The sequence below is a fragment of the Equus quagga genome, chromosome 2 (genome assembly GCF_021613505.1).
Source record: "Equus quagga isolate Etosha38 chromosome 2, UCLA_HA_Equagga_1.0, whole genome shotgun sequence".
Classification (NCBI taxonomy): Eukaryota; Metazoa; Chordata; class Mammalia; order Perissodactyla; family Equidae; genus Equus; species Equus quagga.
The window spans coordinates 155,969,376-155,996,838 of record NC_060268.1 but is presented as its reverse complement, the minus strand read 5'-3'; the positions used below and the strand labels follow the sequence as shown (position 1 = coordinate 155,996,838).

Genomic DNA, 27,463 nt, shown 5'->3' with positions numbered 1-27,463 from the left:
TGACTGGGGAAAGGAACCCAAGTGTCAGCCTGGGGGATACCTCCTTCGCTCTGGCTCTCCCTCAGGCCAGACAGTCAGATTCAGTGGAGGGCGGCCTGCCCTAGTGAAGCAGCGTGGAGTGGGGGAACACGAAACCTCTACTGGTCCCTAGAGGAAGGAAGGCCCTCCTTATCTTATCAAATTCTCTTCACTCTTCAATTAGAGTCTACTGAGATTGGCCTTCTAACCCGAACCAGCTAACCTGAGTAAGGAGGAGGAGAGGGAGGAAGGAAAGGGTAGGGGATGGGGGGAGGAAGGGAAGTTATCCCTCTGCAGATGATAAAAGGAGACAAATAGCTTGACCCTTGTCCCTACCTAAATGAACACTCTCTTTGAGGACCTCAGCAGACACAGCCCAAGCAGCTGCTACCAGTTTTCTTAATAGTGTGTTACATACACCCACAACCCAGCATCACACACAACTCTGCACCCTTACCACTAGCAGAGCAAAAGCACCTGTGCACACACACAGACTAACTATCAGGACCCTCTGTGTACCTGACAGGGCCCCAGCATCAACCCATCAGGACATCTACCATCCATTCAACCCCGTACTCTGTGGATAATGTTTGCTGACCCCCAACAGGCGGGTTGTCTACATGATGGCAGAGGCTTTCATTCTGGGACCAAACAATGCCTTCAGCTGGACTCTGAAGAGCAAACTACCAGCTCCCTGTTCAACAAGACTGACTCCTTTGAAAAGCTCCCCGGAATGCCGGGGCCACTGAGACAGCTTCTCAGGGCACGAATGCCAGGTTCAGAGAGATAGCAGGATCCCACACACTCCCAAAACAGAGCCACACAAAGGCCCCAACATGGTCACCAACTTCTCTTGGTATGACACACAAGGCAGGCACCATCGTGTCCTCTGGAATTAGGACAAAAGGTCACAGGAAAATGGGCAGAATGAGCCTCCTCCCTGACCATCTCTGTGGCCTGTCAGGCGGGACGCCGCCCACAAGGCTCCTGATTTCCTTCAACTTCCTTCCCTAGCCCTGCAAAGACCCTGGGGCCAAGGGGCAGCATCAGGCCCCAGGAAAGCTGCCCCCAGTGCTTGCTCCCATTTGCTCAAGCTCCGGGGCCACTGTTGTTCTCCCTTCCTGCCCCCCTCCCTCTCTGTCAGTCCTCCAAGTACTCCTCTCTATCTCCTGACCTTACAGTGCCTATAAGGTAGATACAGTTCGCCTTCCAGCCTGCTTCCCTGTCTCCCAGCCTTTCTCCCCCTCCTGCCAAGAGCTGCCAGGAGCTGCCTGTTGTGTTCTCTGGCTGCCTCTGTTCCTGGATGGCTGCAGAGGGAGCTTGCTGCAGAGAAGTTCAGGCAGGGCCAAAGGCAGGCGGAGGAGGAAGTCCAGAGCAAAGTGGCTAGAGGCTCCCAGGTGGAGGGGGCTCTAATCTGGAACACTCAGGAAGTGGAGACCTCCCTCCCTTCCTCTTGGCCTCTCTCCCACTCTCCCTTCTGCCAGGGACCAGGATGGAGCCACTGCACTGCAGCAGCCCACAGCCACTGCTGGCCTGCCATGCAGGTGCTGCCCGGTATAGGCGGCCGGCCGGGAGCTTCAGGGCCTGTGACTTTACCCCTATGCCACTTCTTTGCTCAGCCACCTTTCTCCTCCCTGGCTAGCCTCCCCTTTTCTCCTTTACCACCTCTGAGCCTCCCCTCAGGCCCCCACCAGCCTGGTCTACCAGCTGCCCAGAGCTCTGGCTCCCTCAAGTCACCTCCAAGACCTTGCAGCGCTATCAAAGGCCTTGGCTCGGATGAGCAAGATCCAGTCCCCTCTTTTCAAGCTTCTGTGGTTCTCTGCTCTGCACTCTTGCCATACGCTGCATTTCCAAGCCAGCCTGTCCAGGCAGAGCCAGCTCCTAGCCCCTCCCTTCCACCCGTCAACTCCATCACCTCCTTCCTTACTCTCCCAGTCCCCATCCTGACTTCTGTCCTTCCGTTTCCACTCGCATCTCACCCTCGCCTCCCCTAGCTATAGGGAGTTACTCTCTCTCTCCCACCTCCCTTCCTCAGGGCCTTCTGGGCTAAAGGGCTCAAGGAATGTCATATTCCCCTGCCACTGCACTGAGCTTACTGCTCTGATCTGAAGCAGAGAGATAAGTTATGTCCAGTTACACAGACCAGGGGCTGCAGACTGCTGGCCCATGAACTGAACCAGGCCCGAAGGTGTGTTTTATTTGACCAGCACAGAGTTTTTAGAAACCAAATCTTACTGCCCTCTAGGCTAGGCCTACATGCTTTAGCTCCTGTTTGTCTAGCTCTTACCACCTTTGTCTCATCCTCTGCAGCCTCTCCCATTGACCTTCCCTGCCATGGCCTCGGGAGGCATTTGTGCTTGTGACCCCTGCAGCCACACGGCATCTCCATCATGGTCCCTCACTAACACGTTTCTTTCCAGACTGGACTTCTGGGCTCTACTTCTCCCCCACCCCCATCCCTACAATAAACCTGAACCTCTCTAGAATGCCGACTCTGTCTCTCTCTCTCCCACGAAAAACACAAAATATCTCTTTATCATATTCTTGCAAAAACCAGAAGGAGTCCATTTATTTTTGTGGTTGTTGAGGATGAGCTACAAGAGGAGCCTGGCTTTATGGCCTCTCCTGCTGCCTGCCATTCCTCTCCTACATGAGAGCCCCCAGGTCTACACAGGGACTTGCTCCTTTGTCTCCAGTTCCAGATCATTCTCCTCTGGTTTCCCACATCCCCAACAGCTCCCCTATGTCAAGCTCCCCACCCCCCAGAAGGCCCCAGGCAGCTGCTTCTGCCATCAGGCCCCTCCTGGTCTCCAAGCCTTCTCCACTTCCCAGACGTGCGTTTCTTACACACAGCTCCTTCGTTATTTCCCTGGTACCTGGGTGACTGGGGAGGGATTTGGAGGCTTGACCTGGGGCCTGGCCCTTGGGAAAGCTGTGCCTGTGACTGTGTCCCAGGGCTGCTGCCTGCCTCCTGCTGAGAGGAACTGCAGGGCCCTTGGTGGGTCACTGCACCACAACTCTGCAGGAAGGGGATGCACGGGGAAGAGCATCTTTGTGGCTGCTTCTGCAGTTGGTCCCCAACGAGTTCTGCCAACTGGGCTGGGACTCAAATGTCGAAACAAAGACAGACAGCTGATCACATAGCTCTCCATCACAAAGGTGCCATCACTGTAGCAAAGCCCCTCTTATTGGGGACTAACTGGACTATGGACTGTTATAGCACAAATAAAAATTGCAGGAAAATTTGGCCCCAGTTTGCCCAACTATGAAATGAGGAATCTTCAGCCCAACTCTATCACTGCTACCCAGCACTCCAATGACCACCTCACTCGTTGACCTGATGGGCCCAAGGACAAGGTGTCCAGCTTTTGTTTGTGACTGCAGGTCACATCCTGTGAGCCTTCCTCCCTTTCCTCTTCTTGGCCTCGGAGCCCTTTTAGCCAAGAGCAGGCATAGATAGGCACAAACACACACAAATCCACACATCCCAAAGATATCAAACTCTCTGCCTATCGATCATCATGAATAAATTCAAGCTGCACCTTTGCAGCACCAAAACAACCTGTTCAAGGGGGAGAAAAACATCTCAACCCAGTAGTTTACAGAAGACAGAGAAAGCCAAGGTGATGTAATTCTCCCTCGATGTTATTCGGGCATTGGTTGTCAGACACCGTTTCCCACTGCTCGGATGTGTCAGGGGCCCTTCTCTCTGGGCTCGGAGCTGCACCGGGCGGAGCTGCACCACAACTGCTTCCCTGCCTGAATCTGAACTCTGAACTCAAGAAACTTTGCCTGCAAGAATCCAAACCTGGGGGCAGGTGGGTGTGAGAAGAAACAGCAGTGATCCAGAGAGCCGGCAGGCCAGGCCAGCACCCTTTACTGCAATCTTTTAAAGAACAGGAAGTGAAAAAGAAATTCTTTCCAGCCTACAAAGTTTCCTCTTACTGCAAGAACTCCAACTCCAGGGAGCAACAAGGAAGGGCCAAGGACAAACCTGAGCATTAAGGGGCAAAGCCGCAGAGCAGCACAACTGGAAAGTTGCAGGGCTGGAGATCTCGGAAGCTGGGAGCAAACAACGGAGCCCCTGGTTTGAGGTGTTCCTTTGTCCTGCTGAGAAGACTGGGAAGCAGGACCCCATCGCATAAGCGCTCATAAGGAACCCTCTCTTTGACGTGCAGGCTCTTGGTGGTGGTAGTGGTTTACCTTCTGCACCAGTTAGTACTATTGCTATATTTTCTCTGGAAGCCATAATATTCTTGTCCTCAACATATACCATCACATACACAACCATACTATTCCGTGTGTACCAGAACAAGCCCGTTTCCCAACTGTTCCCTCCTGCCCCAACTTTCTACCATGCATCTTATCCCCCGGACCTACTTTGCACAATCATTCTCTCCTTGTGCCAATATGCACACAAAGCCCTTGCTCTCCCCTGCCACAAGCCACTCTCTCCCAAATATTCCCTTCTCCAAGCACCCCGTTTCCCTTCTGCAGGGGTTGCTCCTGCCTGGCCCCATCTCCACTTGGTTAATTCCCCCTGTGGCCCCTGTATTGAACTGTTGTGTTGTCCATTTCCCTGTGACAAGGGCTCTGGTTACAGAGTTATTGATTGGTTTTCATGCAGACAGATGGGCCCTTCCCAAGCTCCCATCGAAATCCCTGGCTGTATGGGTTGATTGTTGCCTCTTGGGGTGTAGGATTGCACTGGAGACCACCCTCCACGCAACCTCCTTTGCCCAGGCTATGGAAGGTAATAAATGGAGGCAGCCTGGGCGATAATAAAAGCAATTGAGTAGGTTACCTGTGCAGACACAAGATTTATGCCTCCTCATATTTGATGTGATTGTTTTATTGAGTTCTCAGAATAGTTGGGATACTATATTTATTTATTTAGAGTTTTCCCTCTCTTTTCTTCTTTGCATCACCCTCCAAAACCCACCTGGAGCTTTCATTAGGGACAACCCCTCCTGTCTTCCTCTTTTCAAGAGTTGCCAGCTGAGGTAAGAACTCAGGGCAAACAGCCATTGCTCTCACCTGAAAGCCATTTTGTGGCCTGACCGCCCACTCTGAGCCAGCCAACAGGGAAACAGTCAGACCAATGTGACTGCCAGCCAAGAAGTCTAAAATAACTAAGGGAACAAAGATTGCTTTTCAGGAGGACAACTCCAGCTCATTTTAAGAATAAGACGACCAACAGTCATGACTATTTCACATGTCATTCTAATGAAGGGCAACCTCAGCAGCAGGAGACCCCCTCTGGGGAAGGACAGGTGAGCAAGGCTTCTCAGACAGTAACCAGCATGTCCATCAGCTCTCTGTGGCCTGGGCTGGTAGGCCCAGGGCCACAGAAGGCAAGTTCTCTGTCTTTATTTCTCCTATGCCTCTGTGGGGAGATCTTCTTAGCCCACCAACTAGCCTTGGCTCTTTGCTGTGAGACCAAGAGCCCTGACCACCCTACAGCTGCAAGGGTTTGGAGATGTGGCAGGCAATGCTGCCCCTTTGGCCTGGCTTCAAGCCAAGCCAGGTCCAAGAGTCAAATGTGCCATGTTCTAGAAGCTGACTTTCAGAGAGGGTGATACAGACCCCAGCCCTGAATATGTCTTCAGCATTCCCTTGACGAGAATAAGTGGCTCCCACTTTATTTGGAAAGGTCCTTGAATGAACAGCTGGTAGACTACTGTCACCCCACTGCCAGACCTCTGACGGAGAACTGCGAGTGACACAGATGGAATTCCTTAACAGCACTGGGGCTGTAGCCTTCTTGGAGCCAGTGTTGCCACTGCGAGGAGAATGAATGTGCTGCTTTAGAGCCAAACAGGCTCAGAGAAAGTATGGATAGCAGGTGATCAGTGAGAAATTGGCTCTGGAAGAGTCCACTGCAAAGGTCTAGGGGCAGGGAGTGAACTGATCCTAAAGAGTGTGGGGCAGGCTGCAAAAGCCGAGAGTGATGGCTTTCTTGTCAGCTCATTCTAAGAGAGCGCCCTCAGGGGGTCTTCAATAACCCTAGACTCTATCTGGAGTTTGTGCCTGTTCTTTCAAAGGAGCTGTATTCCCTGCCCAGAGCAACAGCCAAACCAGAAGACTTTGGCATATAATCAGGAAAATCCTTCCTCCTAGTCAATTGCTCAGCAATGTAACTAGGTGACTTTTTTCCCTTCCAGTAGTTTGGGTCTCCCTCCATCTCTTCCCCACTCCTGGCCATTTCCCACACCGGGTTTCAATATCAAGTTACCTGTTTATAAACACCCACCCTCTACAGCGGCAGTGTACAAGCTGAAGTGCTGGCAACTCTACGCTCAGTGATCAGTGACGCAATAGTGAGAACGATTCAGATAAATTCCACATGCTAAGCAATCCAGTCAACCCTCCGGATTTTTGACAGTGGTCTCTGGGGGTGACGGTGGAGTTGGGAGGCCTCCCCGACCCACTGTGTTGGCTCATAGAGGTATTTCTATGAGGATTTGCCAATAGAGAATGAGGGTTTGATGTCCAAGCCTTTATCGCGACAGGATCAGAGAAAGCCAAAACCACTTTTAAAGCATGAAAAGCAATTTAGTTTATAACCATAACAGCATATTTTAAGTGCGGCGGCAGCATCTGTTTTGGGGAGGAGAAGATGAAAAACTTTACAATTTGGCTCAGGTGGGTAAGCATGTGTGGACTTCCTTTCTTGCCAACCACCGGCATGCACACCTTTGCTCCTAATGGTTATAAAGTACCCAGCAAAGCGGGCACCTCAGCAACAGTAAAGCTCTAAACTCAAGAACCACCCATTCCCCAGTGCACCACACTTTATGCACAGAGGAAAATCTGCAGGTTCTTCCTACAGTGAGTGAGAATTCACAAAGTTCCTGACCTCACCAGTGCCAGCAGAAAGATTCTGCCTTTATCAGGGTTTAGGGTGAAACAAGGCATCTCAGATAAACCTTCCTCCTTTGGAGCAAAGCACCTACAGGGATGAAGCTCAGGGCATGGGGCCCAGAAGCATCCCTCCAGCCAGACTCAGCAGCACACTGGGAAGCCCCCAGAATTCTTTCCAAAATATGAACCACAGTAGGATTCTGTCCCAAAGCAAAATCGAGAATGCGCTGACTGCTCCTTGGTGACAAAGCAAGCCGAGAAGCCTCAATGCAGACCCTGGGCTGGCTGCCCATGCTGCCAGGGTCTTCCCTGTTCCTCTCCTCCCACACCCTCTCCATCTCCTGCAACACCTGCCCACAGATGGCTATACACCCAAAGGAAGCCTCCATGCCCCAAAGGTGACAGGGCCCCTCACGGAGCAGACTGTGCAGCCGTCTGAGCTGTCAAGCTGAGGTATTTTTTCTCCACTCATCCCACTCATGATTCACTGCTCTACTTTCTCCCACTTCCAGTGGGTGCATCTCAAGGCCTCTGGAACTTGATCCTGGGGTCACCTGTCTTCTGCTTGCCATGGCTTTTCAGGAGGAGAGCATTCCCAAACTTTTGCATAAGCCAGCTTCCCAAAACACCTCAGCCAGTGAGGGATATACTCACTGTTGGGGAGAGGGGGACAAGGGGTGCTAGACCGGGTGCTAGGCAAGGGGTGCTACCACCACACCTGCCTTGATTGCCGATTCTCCATCCATTGAGAGAAGCAAATTGCCTTAACCATACATATCATGGGTTCCTCCAAAGACTTGCAAATCCTTCTGCTAACAGCAAGCATTTCTCTCTAATGTTCTCCAGAACACCAACAGCCAGTCTCAGCAACGCGGCTCCTCAACAGAGCTGCTCTCCGACCCAAGCCGCAGTTCCTACTCACTCCCAGGACCAGCAGCCAGCCAAGAGGCTGAGTCCCTGATGGCTCAGAAAACAATGCTTTGTCCCCTTTTCTTCACCAACGGCCACTTCTGCCCAGCTGCAAAGCTTCCCCAGCCTCCTCCTTTGGCTTTTAAATGCAAAAGACTCCTTCCTCTCCCAAACCACCCAGCGTCTTTCTCCAGCTCTATCCATCTTTCTCCAGCTCTACCCAGAAGATGTCTGAATGTCAAACCGCTATGCTTTCAATACCTAGCTGAGCCAGGCCCAGGGAGCTGGAGGGTTTTCGGAGGGTGTATAATTAGCTGATCAGTATTATGTTACCCTGTTCATAACTGAATAACCATTTTAATACAGATGGCACACACTGGGATAATTTCTGGGGTCGCCTTGCAGTACGTTACAGCACGAGTGTGGCAGAGGGAATCTTCTTTAGCCAAGGTACATTCTACCAGCTAATTTTACCTGCTGTTTTCAGGATGATTTGGGATAATTCCACATCATTTGCAAAATATTAAAAAAAAAAAAACCTTGATACGTGATGCCAGTTTCAGAAAAAGGCACCATCTGAATTATTAGTTGTCCTGATAATGAGCCTATGAAGAGAGCAAAGAATAACATGGGTATGAAACCCTCAGCCTTCTTCTCATTGGGGGATATGCCTTAAAATGAGGGGCAGGAGTTGAAAGGCTGGCCAAGGCTGTCTGGAACTTGTACAGGGTCTCTGATGACATCAAGCTGTACAGCTCTGTGAGGTTGAAACCACCTTGGGTTCCGTCATCTAAGTGCTGTTTTTATGTGCTGTGCCCACCACAGATAGGTGGTGCACACTGCACACATGTACACACTGGCCGGGTGTACATACACGGAGTGTGCATATGTGTTCTCCTAGAGAGCACACTGGAGTGGCTTGGGGATTGGGAGACTATCATGTGCTCCTATATATCGAAATGACTCCAGCCTGTCTTATCTCCACGTCCCCGGGCCTGTCATCAGTGCAGACTTACGCCTGGACATAGTCATCCTACATGGTTGGAGGCATCTCCTAAGCTTCAGCCTCAGGGTCCGGAGCTCTCCTTTCCTGCCCGGCATCCCACTCCTTGTCCAGACCCTCATCCAGTCCCTGCCAGTTGCTGACTGATGGCTCTACAGGCCTGGATACTCATGCTTGTAGGCCGGAAATTTGTGCAAAGCTGACTAGCAAGGCCCAGGCTCCCAGGAGGCAAGCTTTGTGGGAGTTGGCAGGGAGGGTGGGGGAGCCAGGACAGGTGGCTGCCCCTGGAGAAGGGAGCATGCCTTTAGAAAGGGAAGTCTGCTTGGAAGCGATGAATAGACACTGGCCATTTTAAAGGCTTCGGCTGTGGGCTGTGATTGTCTCTAGATACCGAGGCGCGTAATCTTGGAGTCTTAATTACCACAAACACTTGGATTCATTTCCAGGATGCCGGCGGCAGGGAGAAGCCTGGCAGGGAACACCCAGCCCCAAGCTAAAGACAGCCCTGTCTGTCTGTCCATCTCTCTGCCTCCCAGGTCCCCTCTTCCTGCCCAAAGGACTTCAGGGCTGGGAGCAGGGAGGAATGGTGGAGGCTGGAGAAAGAACCAAGACCCGGTGCTGGGAGCTGCCCTGGTGGGCAGGAACTGGGAGCTGGAGTCCCACCCTGCGGCTGGGGAGGCTGGCTCACCTGTTGATGGAAGAGACGCTGGGCACTGTGTCGTTGTCGCAGATGCCCTCAGCCAGGAGCCGGTCTCGGATCTCCCAGGCAAACATAGTCGGGTTCTGTCGCTTGTATTCAGCAATCTTGTCCACCACTTTGGGCGTTGCCACTTTGGGCTTGGAACCACCGATCACTCCAGGCTTGATGCTGCCGGTCTCGTAGTACCTGCGCCCGGAAGGCCGGCGGGGTCAGCGAGAAGCAGGCCGTAGCTGGGGCAGGGGGGCTGCAGGCTCCAGAGCCACTGAGCCACTCTCCCGCTCGAGGCATCAGCGCAGAGGGAAAAGGCCCAGCGTGGCTGAGCCGGCTTCCAGAGGGCGCTTGGCTAGGGCCAGGGACCAAGTGGAGGATGAGGGGGAGGAAAAGAGGGATGATGAGGGGGACACTCCCTCCAGGGAGGCAGTCATGCCAGGGGCTGCGTGCACACCAGCCGGAATAGGCAGCCCTGGGAGGGAAAGCCTGGCCTTTCATTCGGGAAGAGCAGGAGGAACAGCGGTTGGAGGACTCCTGCCCGCTGACTGGGCTGACCGGGGCTGAGGCACCACCTCCAGCCCTTTCCCACTGAACGCTGAACACAGACCTCCTATGGGAACCAGAAGCCTCCTTCCACCTCCCCAGTGCTGATTTTCCTTGCCTCGAGGACCCATTTTCACAACTCACTCTATTCCTCCAACCCACCAATTCGAATTAACTCTGGTAGAAATGGCGTCCCTCCCTTACTGAAGCCGGCACTGGGGCTGCCTCCCCACAAGGATCCTGGAACTGGGCAGGAACTGGATGACCCGGCTCCACCCTCACTCCTGGGGCCAGGGCCACCACCTGAGCGCCCACTCTCCCGCCGGTTCCTCAACTTTTAGCCAAGTTCTCAGGCTAGCGACCCAAGGCAGGCCAGGAAAGGAGACAGAGCATCTCCAGGGGCAGCTCCGAGGCCCTCACCTGCCCAGGATTTTGCTGACACAGCCGTGGCTGACCCGCAGCTGCCGGGAGATGTCGCAGGGCCGCACACCCTGGTGGGCCAGCTCCACGATGCGCTGCCTCACCACGTCGGGCAGGGGCCGGCCGTTCACAAACACCCCCCCGAGCTGGTTCACACCCCCGTGCCCTGCTGGGGAGAGACAAGAAAAAAACACAACACCCCACACACAGCAGGGACCGACCATTAGTCAGGGTCCGCGGCCCAGGACGTGCGAAAGGACCAGGCAGGGCGGAGGGGCATGTTACCGGACTCGCGGGAGAACGTGGCCCGCCGACCGCAACGCGGAGGATTGAGGATTGGAACCCAATGGGCGGTAGAGACGCGGAAGCGCAGACGCTGGGCAGAGGGCTGGACAAGAACTCGGCTCTAAGACAAGTGCGACGCCAGGGAGAAAGTGAGGGAAGGAGTGGAGCGGCGGGGCGACAGAAAAGAAGGAAGAGGGGGAGAAAAACAGCAAAGGGGGAATGAATGCCAGCAGGAAAAAATGTAGGAAAGAGGAGAAAGGAAGGGCCGGGCAGAGGAGGAACCAGCGCGGAGTGGGGTCCCGCCCCAGCTGCAGGCAAGAGGGAGTTGTCGGTGCATGCGAGGAGGTGAGATTGGAGACGGATGATTTTGGGGAATATGGGTCCAGTTGACTCCATACCCAAGGGCTCGGAGCACAGACCGGGGCTAAGTGCTTAACATAACCCCCTTTTGCTCCCAACCTCTTTCCTTGTGTTTATTTTTGATGGGAGTTGTTTTCCTACCTCCTTCCCTGTGTTTTTGTTTTGTTTTTCGATGGAGAGTTTTTCTTCCCTTTATGTTTTCTATCTTCAGATATTTGGAGGGCCATATTTCCCCCTGGCCTCCCTAGTGTGTAAAGTTCAAAGAAAGCCAGGTGGAGGAAGGAAGGCTGAAGAGGCAGGGGCCCGGAGTCGGCTGTGCTCAGAGACCGGGAGGCAGCGGAGAGCTGCGCGGCTCCCGGCAGCACCGGGGTAACGCAGGCTGCTTGGGCTCGCCCGCCTGCCGCGCTGCGCCAGACTTGGGGCCCACCTCCTCGCCCAGGGTGCGGGGTACACATCGCCCAGGCGGGCTGAGGGCTCACGGGGCAGCCGGTGCAGCCAGCCTGAGCCAGCTCGCGTCCCTCTGACCTCTTAGAGCTCGGCAGCCGCCCAGGAAACCGCGCAACAAGGGCGTTTGCTCTGCTGGCCAAAAGGAGGGCGCTGGGTCTCCAGTCCGACTCCAGCAGGGGCTCCCAACCTCGGAACTAAGGTGGTCACCGGATACTAAGCCTGAGGGCACTGCCCGGTGCCCCGTTTTCCCTGGCCTACAGCAGTCTAGAAATCCTGCACCCAGAGCGATCAACCCGCAGCCGCAGTTACTGAGCAATCCAAGCGCAGAGACTTCTGGCGGCCGAGTTGGGCCGGACCGGGTCGGCAGCCTGCAGCCCCCGCCCTACTAGCTTCAGGCGACTTTCGGAGAAAGCGGGGACATCTGCGCCCTGCTCATTTCTCTGTCGTCCCCTTCTGGGGGGACCAAGAGAAAGGGCAGGCGAAACCCCCTGGGAGAGGCCTCTGATCTGGAGGCTGGGGGCGGACGGAACTTCTATTTTACCCCCCCATCCCCGCTAGTCTCCCTACCTCTAGCCCCACTCCTCACCCCTCCCCACCCTCCAAACCCCGATCATCAATAATTTAGGCCCCGGGAGAACTCGCGTTACCGTTATGAAAAGGCGGCAGCTGCGGGCAGATTAAAGATGAATAATTCAGCCTCCCCGGGCTCCGGGCCCGGCCCCTCGTCCCCAATCTAAGGGGTGGGGATGGGAAGGGGGCACGGTGGGAGTCCAGGTCTGGGGACCGGGAGCCGGCGCTGAGTCGGGCCTGGAATGCGCCACTGCCGCCGGCGCCGACTAGGGCTGTGGCCGCTTGCCGGCCAGCCTGCCAGCCCGCCGGCCGGCCGGCGCGGTGATCTCTCCCTTCCTCCGACCACCTTCAGCCTTGCTCCCGGTTAGGTTTCAAAGTGGCACCCAGTGGACAACCGAGACTTGGCGGATCCCCCGCGGAATCGGCCAGAGAGGAAAGCGAGAGCAGAGGCAGCCGGGCGAGGAGGCTGGCGGGCTGGGCGAAGGCAGCGTGTGGAGCCGGTTCCACTCCCTCCGAAAAGGAGCCAGGCTTTCTGGCTCGGCTTGTGGCGACCCACGGCGGCCCCAGGCCCCTGGCTCGGATTTCCTGTGCTTGGAAATTATTTAGGAAAATATATTTCATTCCCAGGAGTATTTTTAAAAGCTCTCCCTGTAACGCTAAATACATGCTTAGAGAAAAACATCTCTCCCTCCTCGGTTCTCTTGCCTGTAGCAGAGATCCAAGCCAGATCTAAAAAGTTTCCCTGTGAAAAGTTACAAATCATCCTTAATTACTAATCTACAGAGGAGAAGTTTTCTATATAGAATCTATCTTTTTTCTTAAAAAAAAAAAAAGCTGTCAAAAAATCTCTCAATTGTTTTCCAAGCTAAGGACATAGGACATACGACATGAATTAGATAAATTCAAATTTCTTTAAAATAATTCCCTTTTTCTATTTTTTCATTTCTTTTCTCCCCTTCTCTTTTTTTCTGTAACATCCTTTCCGTTTTCTTTCTTTCATTTCCTTCCGCTTGTTTTGATTTCTCTCTCCTTTCTCCCTGGTGTTGGCATTTGCCTTCCTTTTGTTCCTTCCCTCTCATTTTCTTCCTCTTTGCCTACCCCCTGGCAGGGTCACTGGCTGGACCACCCTCACCAGGGAATGGGAGGCCGACAAGGAGCCTCCAGAACTGGAAGCAGAGCTTCTCGGCAGATATCTCCAGGGGCCGCCTGGAAGGCTCCTCTACTTGATCTCTTGCTGATTTCGATTTCTCCTTGGAACCCCTCTTTGTTTTTAGAGCATCTTCCAGGGAGAGGCGGAGAAAGATGACCACCAGGTCCTGCCAATCTCAGACTCCCAACTCAAGGAGAAGAGAAGGAGAAGGAGAGATAGGGGAGGTAGGAAAGAAAAGAAGAGGAAGGAAGTATTTCAAGCCAGCCCACAAGAAGCCTTGGTTGTGCTGGCAGGGCCCAGAGATACTGGGAGCTGAGGGTCAGAAGGGGGCACCCCACCCCCACACTCAACTGCCTGATTGTCCTGACACTTAGGCTGCCCACGCTAGGAGTCTCGTCCTGGACAACCACACTCTAAGTTTGAGGAAGGTAGAGATAAGGGAAGGGAGGAGGAGGCAGAGAGAGAGAGAGATAGAGAAAACACAACACAAAACCCTGAAAACTGCCTACCTATTAGTCCCCTAGCCCAAGGCAAGAGGGTGACCAGGGAGTAAGGTGGCTGGAGCCAGAGCCAGGGGCTGTGGATCCACCAGCTAAGGAGGAGCAGGTGGAAGGCAGGCAGGCAGGTGATGGGCACCAGCGAAGGTAGGAAAGCAGGCAGAGGGAGAAGTATGGGAGACAGAAAGCAGAAAGCAGAGAAACTGGAGGCTTTAGAAACACTGGGAAATGAGAGAAAGAAGGAAAGCAGGGGCCGGGAGAAGCCAGCGTGGCCTCCAAGATGGGACATGAACGCAGGGGGCTAGGGCCGCGCCGGGATGGGACAGGGTAGGGACTGGAAGCCCCGAGCTGGGACAGGAGCCGGGCGCCGGTACTCACGGTGCATCGCGGAGAAGGGGTCTGCTTTGCAGTGCATATCCATGGGGAGGCAGAGGAGCGGGAGCAGCGCGGCCGCCGCCGCCGTGTCGCCTCTCAAACTCAACTTCAGGACTTGAGGAGAAAAGGGAGGGACGGTGGGGGGGAGGGTGAGCGGGCGCCCGGCTCCGGCGGGGCGCGCGGGGGCGGGGGGCGCCGCGCTGCGCTCCCCGCAGGGACTTCTCCCGGGCCGGCCGGCCGGCCGGAGCTTGCAACCGCAGTGGCCGCAACTTCCCGCCGTCGGGGCGCGGGGCTGGGCGGTCAGCAGAACAGCCCTAAGGTGGCGGGTCGGGCCGGGGGGATCTGGGGGCGCATGGCGCACGCGGCAGCTGGGGCCAGGACTGAGGCTGGGCGGGGGAGGCGATATGCTCAGCTCCCCTGGAACCTGGTCATCCGAGAGGCAGCTTTCGGAGAGAGAGGCGGCTTTTGGAGAGGGCGAGGAGCTGGGGCGGCCCGAGGGCGCCCAGCGGGGGCCGGGCCGCTCCAAGTGCTGGTGAGTTGTCGAAGTTGGCAGAGAAGTAGCAATCCTCGGGATGTCCGAGCGGGCGCCTTCGGGAGGGGAGAGCGCAAGCCGGGACCCAGCCCCCGGAAAAGGCAGGCGCACACCGCCGCGGCCGAAGGGCCGGGAGGGAGGAAGGGAGCCGAGCGGCGCCGGCAGCACTAGGCTGGCCCCAGGTGGGTTGCGGCTGCGAGAAGACTCGGCCGGAGACTGGAGCCGCGGCTCCGGGTGTGTGTCTCTCTAAAAGCTGCAAAGCCCCCTCCAGACCCCCTCCCCCTCCCCGCGCTGGGAGATGGATGACTTGTCAGACAAAGGCAATAGATTCCACCACTCTGTGATTCGCCAGCGCCGGAGCCCCGAGCTTCGGCGAGGAGGGCCCCGCGCCTGTCACTCCGGTGCCGGCGAGGGGAGGGCAGGGGAGGGGGAAACGGGAGGGAGGGAGGGAGCGGGCGAAGAAAGAGGGAGGGAGGGGAGCGGGCCAGGGGGAGGGGGAAGGGGAGCCCGGGATTAAAACTACGCTGAGAAACGAAACTCGCCGATAAGATAAACGTTAGATAAGGATAAAGAGCGGCCAGTCTAATGAATATTCAGGAAACGACAGAGGGCCGCGGAGCGCGCTGCGCTCAGAAGCCGGGCTCATAGTCCCAACTCACCCAGCCCTGCCATCCACCGGCCAATGCCCGCATGGTCCACGGGGCCCCGAACCCCGTCCGCATCCCTAGTGCTAACCCTCTTACTCTCAGCTCCGAGTTCCCTTCCGTTCCTCCCAGGTTCTTCCTTCCTCTCTCTGGTCCTTCCCTTTCGTCTTTCCCTCCTGAGGTACCTCCCCGCCCACACACCCCCCAATTCTCATTCCGGGGCAAAGTGCCCCAGCAGTTTGTCCTCTCCTGTCCCACGCGCAGCTGCGCGTGGGGCTTCCCTGGTCCCCTTGTCCGTCAGGGTCTGAGCAGCCCAGAACGCTCTAATTAGAATCGAATTGGAGACCTCCAGCAAGGACCCACCTGCCTCAGTGGGACCCAACGGACAATGGGAGAGCACAGGGCCTTTGCTCCTGGACCCTTGGATGGCTGGGGAAGGGAGGCTTGAGGAGGGAGACGGTGCAGAGCGACTGGTCTTGACTGCAGAGGACGTGGGAGACCAGGGCTTGCTCTCCCCGGCTGGGGAGAAGAAGCTGCGAACGAGGCTGAGCGCCGCCCGCTGCCACCTCGGCGGATCCGGAGCTAGTGCAGGAGGCGCAGCGCGCTGGGCCCGGCCCTGCTCCTGCCAGAGCCGCTGGCCCAGCCTCCGCAGCCCTCGTCCGCACTAGCTCCCTCGCTCGCTCGGGTCCGCTCGCACGCATCAGGCAGGAAAAGCCCTTTGTCTCCTAACTGGTTAAGTACAGAATATCCGGGAGATCTTTATGAAATATTTTCCCTCGTCTCATAAATCATCTTGGCACTTCAGCTGATGTTTTAACTCTCTCTCCCTCCTTCGCTCCCTCCCACCGCTTCCCTGGGTCTGCGAAAGGGCGGCTCAGGGAAGCCCGCGCTGCGCTCCGGCCGGCCGCCCGGACTCAAGGCTCCTCTGGCCCCTGCCTGCAGACCCGGGCGCCCGCGGAAGCTCCGCGGACTCGAGCTGCTGTCCCGCTGGCCGGAGCCCGGGCGGCAGCGAGAATGGGGACCGCACCTGCCCGACTCAGCCAAGAGGAGACTCCTACTGGGCCTCTTGCACCCAGGTTTTCGGTGCGTCCTTAATCCTCGGGCGGGGCTCGGGCCGGGCTCAGCCCCACAGGGTTCTGAGCCTCCCACTCATTAGGGGGCCGGATCTGCAGAGATCCTAGAATTTGCCCTTCTTCCTGGATCCTTCTGAGCCCGACCCACTTAATCCACCTGCGGAGTAACTACTGGAAGGAAAAAAAAAAAATCCCTCTCCGCCAGTCCCCTCCCTCCCAGCCCCCACCTCAACTTCCCTCGGGAGGACAAGCTGGTTCCCTTGGGCGGGAGGTGGAAGGCGCAGGATCCAGCCCCGAAGGTCAGTCTCTTCCTCTTGAGACCTGCAGATGGCGCTCCCGGGTTTGCTTTGGCCTCACAACCCCACGAACACGCACTAACTTCGTGTGCGGAGCGAAAAAGGAAAACCGAGTTCGCGCAGCCTAAAAGGAAAGGCTCTCAGGCCTGGGAGCAAGGGGCTCTCAAGTGGTATTGCTTACTACAGCCTTGGGCTTCCTTCAAGGAGGTAATTAACCCAGAATTGGGGTGGCGGGAGGCATCAAGAAAAAGTCTTTACCGAGAGGAGCTCAGAACTAAAGGAGCCCTTTGCCCCAGGCCTCCCTATGTTGGTCTAGGAAGTTGTCTTGGGGAGCCTGAACTATGGGAGGAACAAGACTGTGGGCAGAATCCCCCTCTACACATAGACTCAGATTTTTCTAGAACCAGCTAGACATAGCCCTGTCACACATACAATGAAGAAGTGTGGGTGCAGAGAACAGGCATTTTCACATACTGGGCAAGAGAGATTTTCATGTTTTGTAAAGTAGGGGACTTACTGAACAAAGTGTGCTGGAAGTTGTTCTCACACACCTATCCTTCACATATACCCCTGAGGAGTGGAGACCCTTCCATGATAGTCCAATTCCCCAGTAGCTCCTAAGATTCCAGAAACTCCCCTGCTCCTAGGACCCTTTCCCCAGCATTGCACTGGCTGGACACTCACCTCCCACCAGGCCAGCCCCTGGTAGCTTCCTCTGTAGCTCCAGCCCATTCCTGGCTCTAGAAAGTCAAAAAGCAATGCTCCCTCATTAGAAACCCTTTTAGCCAAGGCTCTGCCTTCTCCTAGGGCTCCAGGCTGAAGGGCTGGCCTCTCCCTCTGATGCACCCTTTCCTTGTCTTCCCTTTCTTCTCTATAGCGTCTAGTAGACAAGAAAAAGGCAAGAAAGGAAAAAAGGGAAGAGGAAAGAGGAAAAGAAACAGAAAGAAAGAAAGCAACTCAACCCCAAACACAACCCGGGCTCCGACCTGTCAGGGTTGGTTGCTTTTCCTGTCTGCCTCTAAATGAACCTTTTCTCTCTGGTGTTTTCAAAGCGGCCCTTCCACCCCCCAACCTAGGGGCATTTACACTTCAAACAAGGTGCCCGCCTCCCTGCGGAAATTTAAAGGCAAATAAACTTTTGGGGAGTTGCTCTGATACCCATCTCGGGATTTGCTTCATTAGCCGCCTCTGTGCATCTGATCTGCCCAATAAATCTTCCTTGTGGATCTCTGTTCCATTGCCTTCCCTGCTCCCTTCCCTACCAGGCTCGCCTGGGGCCCGGAGGCCCCCCACCCTTGCCTCCTTCCTCACCTCACCGCGGAGCTGCGGGGCCTGGCTCTCCGGGTGTAGGTGTCCCAGAGGCAGTGGTCCGCATTGAGCTCCCCCCACAAGTGTACACGTGCACAGGCGCTCCAGCCCAAATCAAGCGCGACTACCACCGCGAGCTCCCAAATGCGTTCTTGGATTGAGGGTCCTCGAAGTGAAGTGCTCACATAGACCCTGTCCACTGTCCGCGCTTGCACCCGCTCCCTTCGCCGCTCTTCTGCTCGTTTCCCAGTTTCCTGTTCCCCGGCCCAGCGCTTTCTGCCGGGGCCAGGAAAGGCAGAGGCGTGGCTGCCTCCCCTCCACAGGCTGGGGCCTGACCCGGGCCCAGGTTCCCCACACCGAGCAGTTTGGGGAGGCGGTTGGGCGGCGGGGGGCCTGGCAGGCATGCGGGAGCTTCCCAGGCGTGCCCCTCCCCCGTGGCCTGGGCTGCCTTCCTCCTTCCACTCCTTCCACCTCCCGGGGAGCGGCAAGGGGAGCCAGGGCCAGGGCTCTGAGGGAGGGGATTAGAAATGCCGAAATTAAATGTATCTCCCTAGGAAATGCTCCCCACAGCGCGGACCAAATTAAACGCATTAAAGTTCGGGGGTGGGAGGGGGGGAGCTGTTTAGAACCAAGGGGGGAAAACTAGTCCGAAGGGAAGAGAAGCAGAAATGGAGGGGGGAAGAGATGAGGGTAGAGCAGAGCAGCAGCCTGAGCTCCTTTTCTGAATGAGTGCCAGTTTTGGAAGTCACCACCACCATCACAAAAAAGAGAAAAGTTCGTCTGACAATCCAAGTCCGAGACTGCCACGGGCCACTCGCCCCAGGCCCCATACGCTGGGCTATCAGACCCCAGCAGTCGGTGCACGCACCCCGGCCCCCTCTCCAGCTCGGCCTGACCGGCTCCCGCCCGGCCCTTTCCCCTCCGCCTCCTCCCCAGCCTCTCCCCGCCCCTCCCCCTTCCTAGCCCTCTGGTCACGTTGGAGGATGGTTTTTTTTTTTTTTTTTGGAAGAGCTTCTGGTACAATATGGAGCACCATGGGCTGCAATTTCACACTCCACGGCACATTCCCCCTAAAGCTACTTTCTTTTTTTTCATCTGAGACCCCCTAATTTCTGCTTCCTCGCTCCCTCCCTTGCTCCCTCCCTCCCTCCTGCTCTCACTCTTCTTTTCCCGCTTTTGTTCCCAATATTTGGGCTCCCTGCGTGAAGCCCGGGGGGCCTGACTCCCGGCTGGCCCCGCCCGCTCGGTCTGTTGGTCCTGTGGAGGCCGGGCGCACGTGCTGCGCCTTTATCCTCCCCGGCCCCTCCCCCCTTCAACCCGGCTTCTCCTCACAAGAGGTCCTAGAGGGGAAATGACAATGCAAGCCACTTGGCCACCAAAGCGGCCTCTTAGCGGCACGGGCTTGCCAGGTGGCTGCCACCGGTGGGCCACCCTACTGGGGAGCCGAAAAGATAGTCAAGCCAGGAGAAACTGGGGCAGCAGGTCTATAGGGTAGGAGCGGAGGGCTCCGTCCAAGAGAGAACAAGCTGGGGGAAGGGGGGCAAAAGGCCCAGTGAGGCCCTGATACTCCAGGTTCTGACCTAAACACAGCCTGTCCCCCTACTCGCAGACACACATGGTCCTCTGCACAGCTAAAGGGGTCACTCAGCCCACAGGAGGAAGCAGCAACCACCACACGCACAGTCTCTCCACCAATTTGAGTCTTAGTTTCCTTGCCTGTAAAATAGGGATATTTACACCTGTCTTGGCTGCTCCATGGAACTAGCCAATAGGAAAGCATTTTGAAAACCAAATATTTCTATAGTAGATTAAGGAATAAGTGTCTAGCTTCTGAACTCTTAATCTTCCACAAAAAGGGAACAGAAAGGGTCTGGGTGCTTAGGCAGGGCAGGAGGTGGGGTTTTCCATCCAACTTCTATCCTATAAATGTAACTAAAGGATTCCTCATCACCCCCCTTCCTGTGTTCCTCCCTTTCAGGATTCTTTTCCTTCCCATTGACTACACCACACTGGCACATGTTTATCACTCTGCTCCCTGTCTTTCCTGCCACTCCTCCATTCCCACTTCTTCCTGAACCCTCACCCCACTGCATCAGCGCAGCTGCTAGAGGATCAGTTAAATCCTCCCCCCTCCCACCCCAAGAGCCCGGTTAATTGTGGCCTCAGGCGCGGTCCCCTTCGGGCCTGTCTGCCAAAAACGCTGGGAGGAGCTGGCCCGGTGGCAGAGACTTGGGAAGGAAATCCCGTCCAGTCCGGTTCCAAACAAAGAAAGTTGGTCCTCCCAGGACCTGCAGTCAACCTGCCAAAGCCAGAGCGGAGATGGGACGGTGGGGACAGACCTGAGCAAGCGGAGGCGTGGGAAGGCGGAGAGAGGAGGGGAAGAAAGGGACATGAAAGGGGTGCTGAGGGGACAGAGAAGGCACCTGTCTCCCAAAGGCCTGAAGGGGCTGGTTTGGTCCCCACCTGACCAACTGCCCCTTCCCTTCGTCCCCAAGCCAGGGTGAGAGAGTCCGAGTGAGACTGAGTGTCGGTGGCGAAGTAATGATTAACCTTCTTCTCAGCCAGGCCCTGAGCCCGCAGCCTGACCTGGCTGTGGTGGAGGGAGACAGCGCCTGAGGGCCGCCGACCTCCCAGGTGTTACCCACCGAGATCAAGGGGGCTGCGGAGGAACAGGGCAGGCGGTAGCAAAGGGCAGCCCAAAGGGAATGGAGCGCAGGGCAGGAGGAAGGCAACTCCAGATGCTGGGCAGACCAGGGGAGCGAAATAGCCACAGCCAATGCACAAGGGAAGGAAGGGGCCAAACGCGGGCGAGGGCGCGCGGCTCCGCAGCGCTGAGGAATAGTTGGAGAGGGGCGGGAGAACCCCGGCGGGCTGAGTTTTCCCGGAGTTGCGAGCAAGAACCAAATCTACTCTCGGATCCATCCGCGGCGCGCCCGCCCTTCCTTCCTCCTCTGCCAGCAGCTGTGCGGCTGTGAGGAGCAGGCGGAGAAGGCGCCAGAGCCGGGAGCGGGTAAGGCAGGGGAGACCCGCCAGCGAAACAGGGAAGCGAAGGGCAGGGCCGCCCAGGCGGGGGACAGGCTGCTCGGCGCCGCGAAGTGGCTGGAAACAAAGGACCGGAGCGGAGGGGAGAGGGGAAAACGGGGGAGAGACGGGCTGGTGAGACAGGGAGAGGACCTAGGAAAAGGGTCGCTCTGGGGACCGACCGAGGTTTGTCTACTCCTGCCGCCTCCGCCCACTCCAGCCTGGAGCCAGGACGTCCCGGGGGCTCACTACCGCTTGGGTTCCTGGGCGCTGGGCCTGTGGCCTGAGGTCGGGGCAAGGGGTCTTGCTGTGGCTGTGGGGGCCGTGTGTATGTGTGTGTGTGTGTGTGTGTGCGCGCGCGCAACGGTTTAGGCAGGCGGGGGATGGCGGTAGAGAGGGGAGGGCCTCCGCTGTCGGGTTAGACCCCTGCCCCAGGCGGCTACAAGCAAGCCTCCGCCTCCGCTCTCCGCGGTCCAGAGCCGTTCATTCCCCGAACTTGAAACAAAAGGGTTGACCCGAATCCCTCAGGAGCCAGGGCAAGGGCTCCTTCTGGAAAAAGTGCTTTGGTTTGAGACTTTAAGGGTTACCCTCATCCAGGATTATTTCTCAACTTTCTGTAACTGTTCCTAGGAAAAAAAAAAAAAAAGATGCAAGTAAATCTCAGAAAAAAGCCCGGTTCCCAGTAGTCGGCTTCGCCATGTCCGGCCCTGGGGTGAGGTCTAGACCCGCAGCTAACCAATATGTTGGAGAAACTAACTAATGGAGGGAGGAAGCCTCCTTCAATTTCTAAATCAATTAAGGAGAATTTCTGATGTGTCTCCTTGGGGACTGAACGACTCAGTGCGGAGATCGTGTGAGTGTGAGTGTTGTGAGGGTGTGTAAAAGGTGTGTGTGTGTGAGGGGGGTGGAGAAGGATGTCCAGGCAAACAGCTGTGTCCCAGGCGGGGCTGAGATAGGAGCTCAGGACCCATATCCAGCACCTCCCCCCCTCCTCCCTCTGCCCTCAACCAAGCTGCTCCGAGGCCAAGGCCTCCGCAGCCTCTTCCAGCGGGGCCGCCAATCAATCCTGCAGGTCAACACAGCAATTAATAACGGGGTGAGGAGGCCTGGAAAAAGAGGGCGGGGAGGCGTGGGGCTGTGTGTCCCCCAGGCTCTGAGGGCCCGGCGGCGGGACGAGGGAGTGGGAGGGGTCTCCAAGGGCAGAAACAACCCTGGGAACTCAGTGTGGGCCCGGGAGTGGGCCCAGGACCCCAGGAGAAAGAGGCAGGGGACCAGCGACAGGGAGCTAGAGAGGCAGCTGGGACAGGCCAGCGGAGTAAAAGGGAGAACATCAAATAAAGCTCTTATTTTTACGGTTCTGAGGGTATAGGCGACGATAGCCGAAGACCACAATTGACCTAGAGATTTTCTCTCCTTTCCCCCTTCCCTCGTCTTTTCCTGGCGGTTTTCGCTGCTCCCGAATAGGCTCAGCGAGAGTAAATAAAACCCGCATCCTTCGCAAACCCGGCTGCGGCGGTTGCGCCAAAGCATCCGCCAGACACGCTCGCTCTCCCGCGCGTCTCATTGACATTTTGAACTAGCTGGATGGGGCCAAAGGGGACACGGGGGCCGTCTGGGGGCGCTGGGCCCCCGGGGAGCTGTGCCCCGGCCAGACGTGTCTAAGGAAGAGATGAGGGCAGAGGGGAGGCAGGGGGCGGTGAAAAAGAGAAGGAAAGAGAGAAGGCGGCTTGGAGGGCGGAAGACTCCGGGTCTTGGTGGGGCCGCCTGGAAGGGAACGGGGGTTTCCTACTCTCAGACACAGCCCTGCCTCCTGCCCAGCTCCACAGCTCCTCCCCACCCTTCCCCACTCCGCGGCTAGCGGGAGTGCGATGCTCGCGGAGAAAGCGGAGAAAGGAGGGAAGGGGAAGGGAGCGCGGTGCGCAGCTGGTCTTCCCGGCCGCTGCCACGCGCGCGGGGAGAGCGGCTACACGACCAGGAGCAGGTAGGCGCAAGAGCCCCTGGGTAAGCACCCTGGTTCCTCCTGGAGTATCCTGAGCGCCAAGAAACTTGAGGGGAGGGCCCTGAGAGGCACTCAAGAATGCCCCCACCGCTCTGCCTTCTCCTTCCCGAGGCGCTGGGGAGGGCGCCTGGCTGCGTCTTCTGGGAGCGGGCCGGGGAACAAAGTCCTTGCACCTCAGGCATGCAAGGCAGGGAGAGCCGCCTTCGGAGAGGGAAAATGGAAAAGTGGGAGTGTCAGGAGCCTGAGCAGACTGGACAGAGAAGGAAGAAGGGGTGGGGGCAGGAGGCAAAATAGATTCAGAGTGAGGGAGAGAGAAGCCCTGTGCAGGAGAGGAAGAAAGGGGGAGAGAGGTTCGCAGGAAGGCCCAGCCATTAGGTCTGTCCTTGGGCTGCATATTTATACGGTCGAGGGGGTGCACAGATGGGCTCTCAATTGAATTCCATCTTCAACACCATCAGAGATTGATTTTGTACTCGCTTTTAATTTTGCCATAATTAATTAGATCATTACAACTGTTTGCTATTGATCTCCCTACTTAAACCTCTGGTGCAGAGGGGTGGCCCAGAACCCTAAAAGCCCAGGAGGCCACAGTTGAAACCCCTGGGGGGGGCCAGGTTCCCTAGCAGGGACAAGGCCTCAAAGGGGGAATCGAGGCAGCCCAGAGACTGGGCCAAGAAGCTGGAGGGAGGGCAGTGCTGAGGGTGGAAAGAACTAGAACCTGAGCTGGTGAGGGGTTGGAGGGAGGGAGGAGAGGAAGGAGGTTTGGGGAAGGTGAGGAGGGATGCCAAAAAGGGCCTGGAGTTAGTCCTTGACCTCTGTGGAATTGTTTGGAAAACTCTTGGAAACCTGATCCAACCCCCTCTTGCCCCACCAATCCACAAATAAACTTGGGTCCCTGGCTGACCGCCCCTCACTACACCAGGGTGCCTAGTGGGCAGACTGAGCTGGGTTGGCAGGCCTGGAGGAGAGGGGCAGGAAGGGAAAAAAAGGAGAGAAGAGCCCTCTACTCCCTTGGCCTTTTGGGTAAGCAGCTTCAGATTCTTCACCCCACCTGGGTCGCCTGGGGCCTGCCACCCCTCCCCTTGCCCCAGGCTTTCCTTGAGTTGTTTATTTTGGGGGCAGAGCCTTCTCTCCACGCAGGTTCAGCACATGTCCACCAGTGCTTAGACTTTGGTTCGCACTCAAATACACAAAACTCTCACACACTTGCACCCAGCATGTCCCCATCCAGTGGCACCCATGCACACACACACCCACACTCCATTCCCACTAGAAACTACGGTCTTCCCAGTGCTCCCAGTTTGGAGGAAGTTGTGCAAAATATTTGTACACTGAGGGAAACTGGAAAGATAACGCACGACAGAAAGGAAAAGCCAGGTTGTGCAGAAAGACCAAGAGAAGTTGTAAAACTCATGTTTTCTGGGTGGAAACTTTTTAGTAGATTTAGAGGACACCAGGAGGGAGGGCCCAGGAGGCCCCAGTGGTGAGGAGAGGCCGCAGAGCCCCAGGCCCCAGCCGTTATAGTGGCCCCGCCGGGGAGCACAGAAAGAAAAAGGACTGGAGTCCGCCCTCGGCTTGGACGCCCCCATCCCTCTCAGATGCCACCCTCCCCGCCTTGCCCGTGGCGCTGACCGATAGCTGCCCGCTCTTACCTGCCCGGCCCGCGCGCTGTTCCATGCTCTGCTCCCTGCGCTGCCGTCTGGGCCCGGGTCTTGCTTCTCGGCTCTTCCGCCGCCCGACAGCGCGTCTCGCCTTTGCCGCGGCCGCCCGGAGATCTGGGCGCAGCCACCCGAGACCGAGCGGCTCAGATAACCCCGGCTGCCCGCCGCCTCGGCTGTGCGCTCCGCTCGCCCCCGCGCTCGCACACCCGGCCGCGCCGAGGCACGGCCACACGCCGAGGAGCCTCAGGCTCTCCGCCCCGCGCATACGCGCGCACACGCACCCAGGCCCCGAGCCAGCCGCAGGCAAGCCGGCACCCGTGCTGCCACAGGCACCCAAAGACCGAATCCCCAGCCTTGACGCCGGCACACCCTTTCACCCCACCCCCTCTGCTTCACTGTCACACGCTCCCCGGCAGCCTTGCAGCCTCACACGCAGGGGCGTCTTCACTCTCCTACAATTCCCAACTTTGTGCGATTCCCTGTCCCCACGACTCTCAGCACCCGCCCCATTCTACTTTCTCAACCGTCAGGCTCCACAGCCTGCCACCCCCACCCCCCACCGCCCGTCTTGGCTCTCGGCCTCAGTTTCCAAGATCCCTTATAGACCTACCCCAACTTTCTCCAGCCACATGGTCGCTCCCTGGAGGTCCCTGTCACCAATGCATTGTGGCACTGCTCACTAAATCCCTCACAAGCTCTTCTGCTCAGGATTGTTTTTCATTTTAAACTTAGAAGAAAAGGAAAAATTCCTGGCTTCCTTGCCCTGACGGAGATGGTGGGGATGGGGGAGAATGACCAGCTCCCCCCCAAGCTCCTGTCACACTCTCATGACCACGCGCTTGAGCTACACCATTCCACAATCCTCTGGTGCTCTCGCCCCAAGTGTCTCGGACCCTCAGATTCACACCCTCTCCAAGCACAACCTTCATCCCTGATCAGAGACTCACGTTAGCTTTCTCCCACAGCCTGCCCTCCCAGACTGGAATTTATACTCCTCACACTCTTGTCACAAATTTTCCCTTAAATCTTTCATTCACCACTTTTGAACTCCCACGTCCTACACACTCACACAATTCTTGAGCACTACTGCTCCCATTCCTACCCCCCATGTATGCCTTTCTAATTTACCCCACTGTATATGCCCACCCACTTGCCCACCCTGGGCCTCCCACTTTCACACAGCTTGGCTCACCTGTGCTGAGTAACCCTGAGGGGCTGTCAAGGACAGTGCTGGGTAAGCGCCAGAGTGCAGGCAGGGGTCTATGACTGGCTCCATCTCTTGCACACACAGGGCCAGACTCCAGGCAGAAAGGCAACAAGGCAAGGGGCAGGGCCCAGGTCCAGGAGGTCCACTGGGCCCATTTAGGTTAGAAACTGGAAGTTCTTCACTGGGAGTCCCATCCACTTCAGCTGAAGTTCTTCTAGAAAGACTGTGCAACTAAGGACAGGAAGCTGGAGCAGCACAGGGGCCCAGAGGCAAGACCAATCTCATGGTTGCCCAGTTTAAATTTTTAAAATCTTCCTACAGGAACATGAATTTCTATCAGGCAAATCATAGCCAAATTACCATTCTACCAATATTTGTGATTTAAAACATCAGACTTTGTGGGCATTTCTTTTCTTTTCTTTTTTTAATCAAACAGTGGTTTTCTAATCTATGAGCACAAAAACTTAAAAGTGAAAAAAAAAATTTCTTGCTTTTTGTTATACGTAGAGCAACATTTCCAAGGACAAGGATGAGAGAGCAACATGCATAAATAAAACCCTAGTTACACACACACCACACTCTCATGTAGTTACTCCATTACACACACACACACACACAAACGCACACGCAGAGTTAGCTTCTCACTCTGTCACCTACTCAGAACCAACCACGCCCAGTCACACACAAGGGCCGTGACCTGCTGAGTCACACCTTCACTGCACAGCTCTTTGTGCCTTTGTTACCTCTTCTCTAGAATAGTGGTAACAAACCTTGCCTTTCCCTCAGGTTTCTCACGAGAGAACGTGTGGAAGTAATTTATAAAACATGAAGGATGACCACAGACACATTCGTTGCTCTTGCGCCTGTATTATCAGAGACAAGAACTGACACCCAACATTGCAGACACACAGATAGCAGGGAGGCACCCACTGGAGAACCAGGTGTTTTGAACTGGGTACACACACGCTCAGCTCAGTGTCCCTGCCTGCTCCTAAGCCAGCTCGTCACAGTTACCTGAACACAGGGCCCAGGGCTGGGGCAATGCCGGGGCTGGGGCCTAAGCCCAGAGGAAGGCAGCTGAGGCCATTGTGCTAAGCAGCCTGTCGCATACCAGAGGGACCAAGAGGAGGAAGGAGCTTGCTTAGCTCTTGGCTCTGAGATTCTTGGTGCTTTAGGGACGCAGGAAACCTGCAAAGTGATGCCAGTCAAAGGGCCCAGCTCTGTACCTCAGCCTCCCTCCAGGCTCCTCCCTCAGCCTCCGCTTCTCTTTGTCCCCCAGCCCTCACCCCTGTCCCACACTGTCTCTCGGGCCCTTTTGCTCATTGCCCGCCCCATTGATTGAAGGTCTCTCTCAGGTTCTCCAAGGAGTCCCAGGAAAAATGATCCGCCAGCCTATTGATTCTTCATTAGAATTACATTTTCACGTGCGCTAAATTGGTTTTAAAAGCTTTTTCTGTTGTTATTGTCTTGTCAGACCCTGTGGTCCAGGGCAAACCAAGTTTAAACGTTGTGGCTTCTTAGGAAAAAAAATCACCCGGGCCAGGTCTGTGATTACTCGTTTTCCTGCCTTATTGTTGTCGTGATGACAAT

At 56.3% G+C, this 27,463-nt stretch overlaps 1 protein-coding gene across 1 annotated transcript in view; it reads right to left on the bottom strand.

The window, feature by feature from the left end:
• Nucleotides 1–24,651, bottom strand: part of PAX2 (paired box 2) — an 87,312-nt gene extending 62,661 nt beyond the window's left edge. The window contains 5 exon segments of the mRNA XM_046654923.1: nt 9,483–9,680; nt 10,449–10,614; nt 14,136–14,246; nt 17,362–17,417; nt 17,989–24,651. Coding sequence (XP_046510879.1) covers nt 9,483–9,680; nt 10,449–10,614; nt 14,136–14,246; nt 17,362–17,417; nt 17,989–18,389 — 932 coding nt within the window. The 5' untranslated portion in view covers nt 18,390–24,651.
• Nucleotides 24,652–27,463: the final 2,812 nt, after the last annotated feature.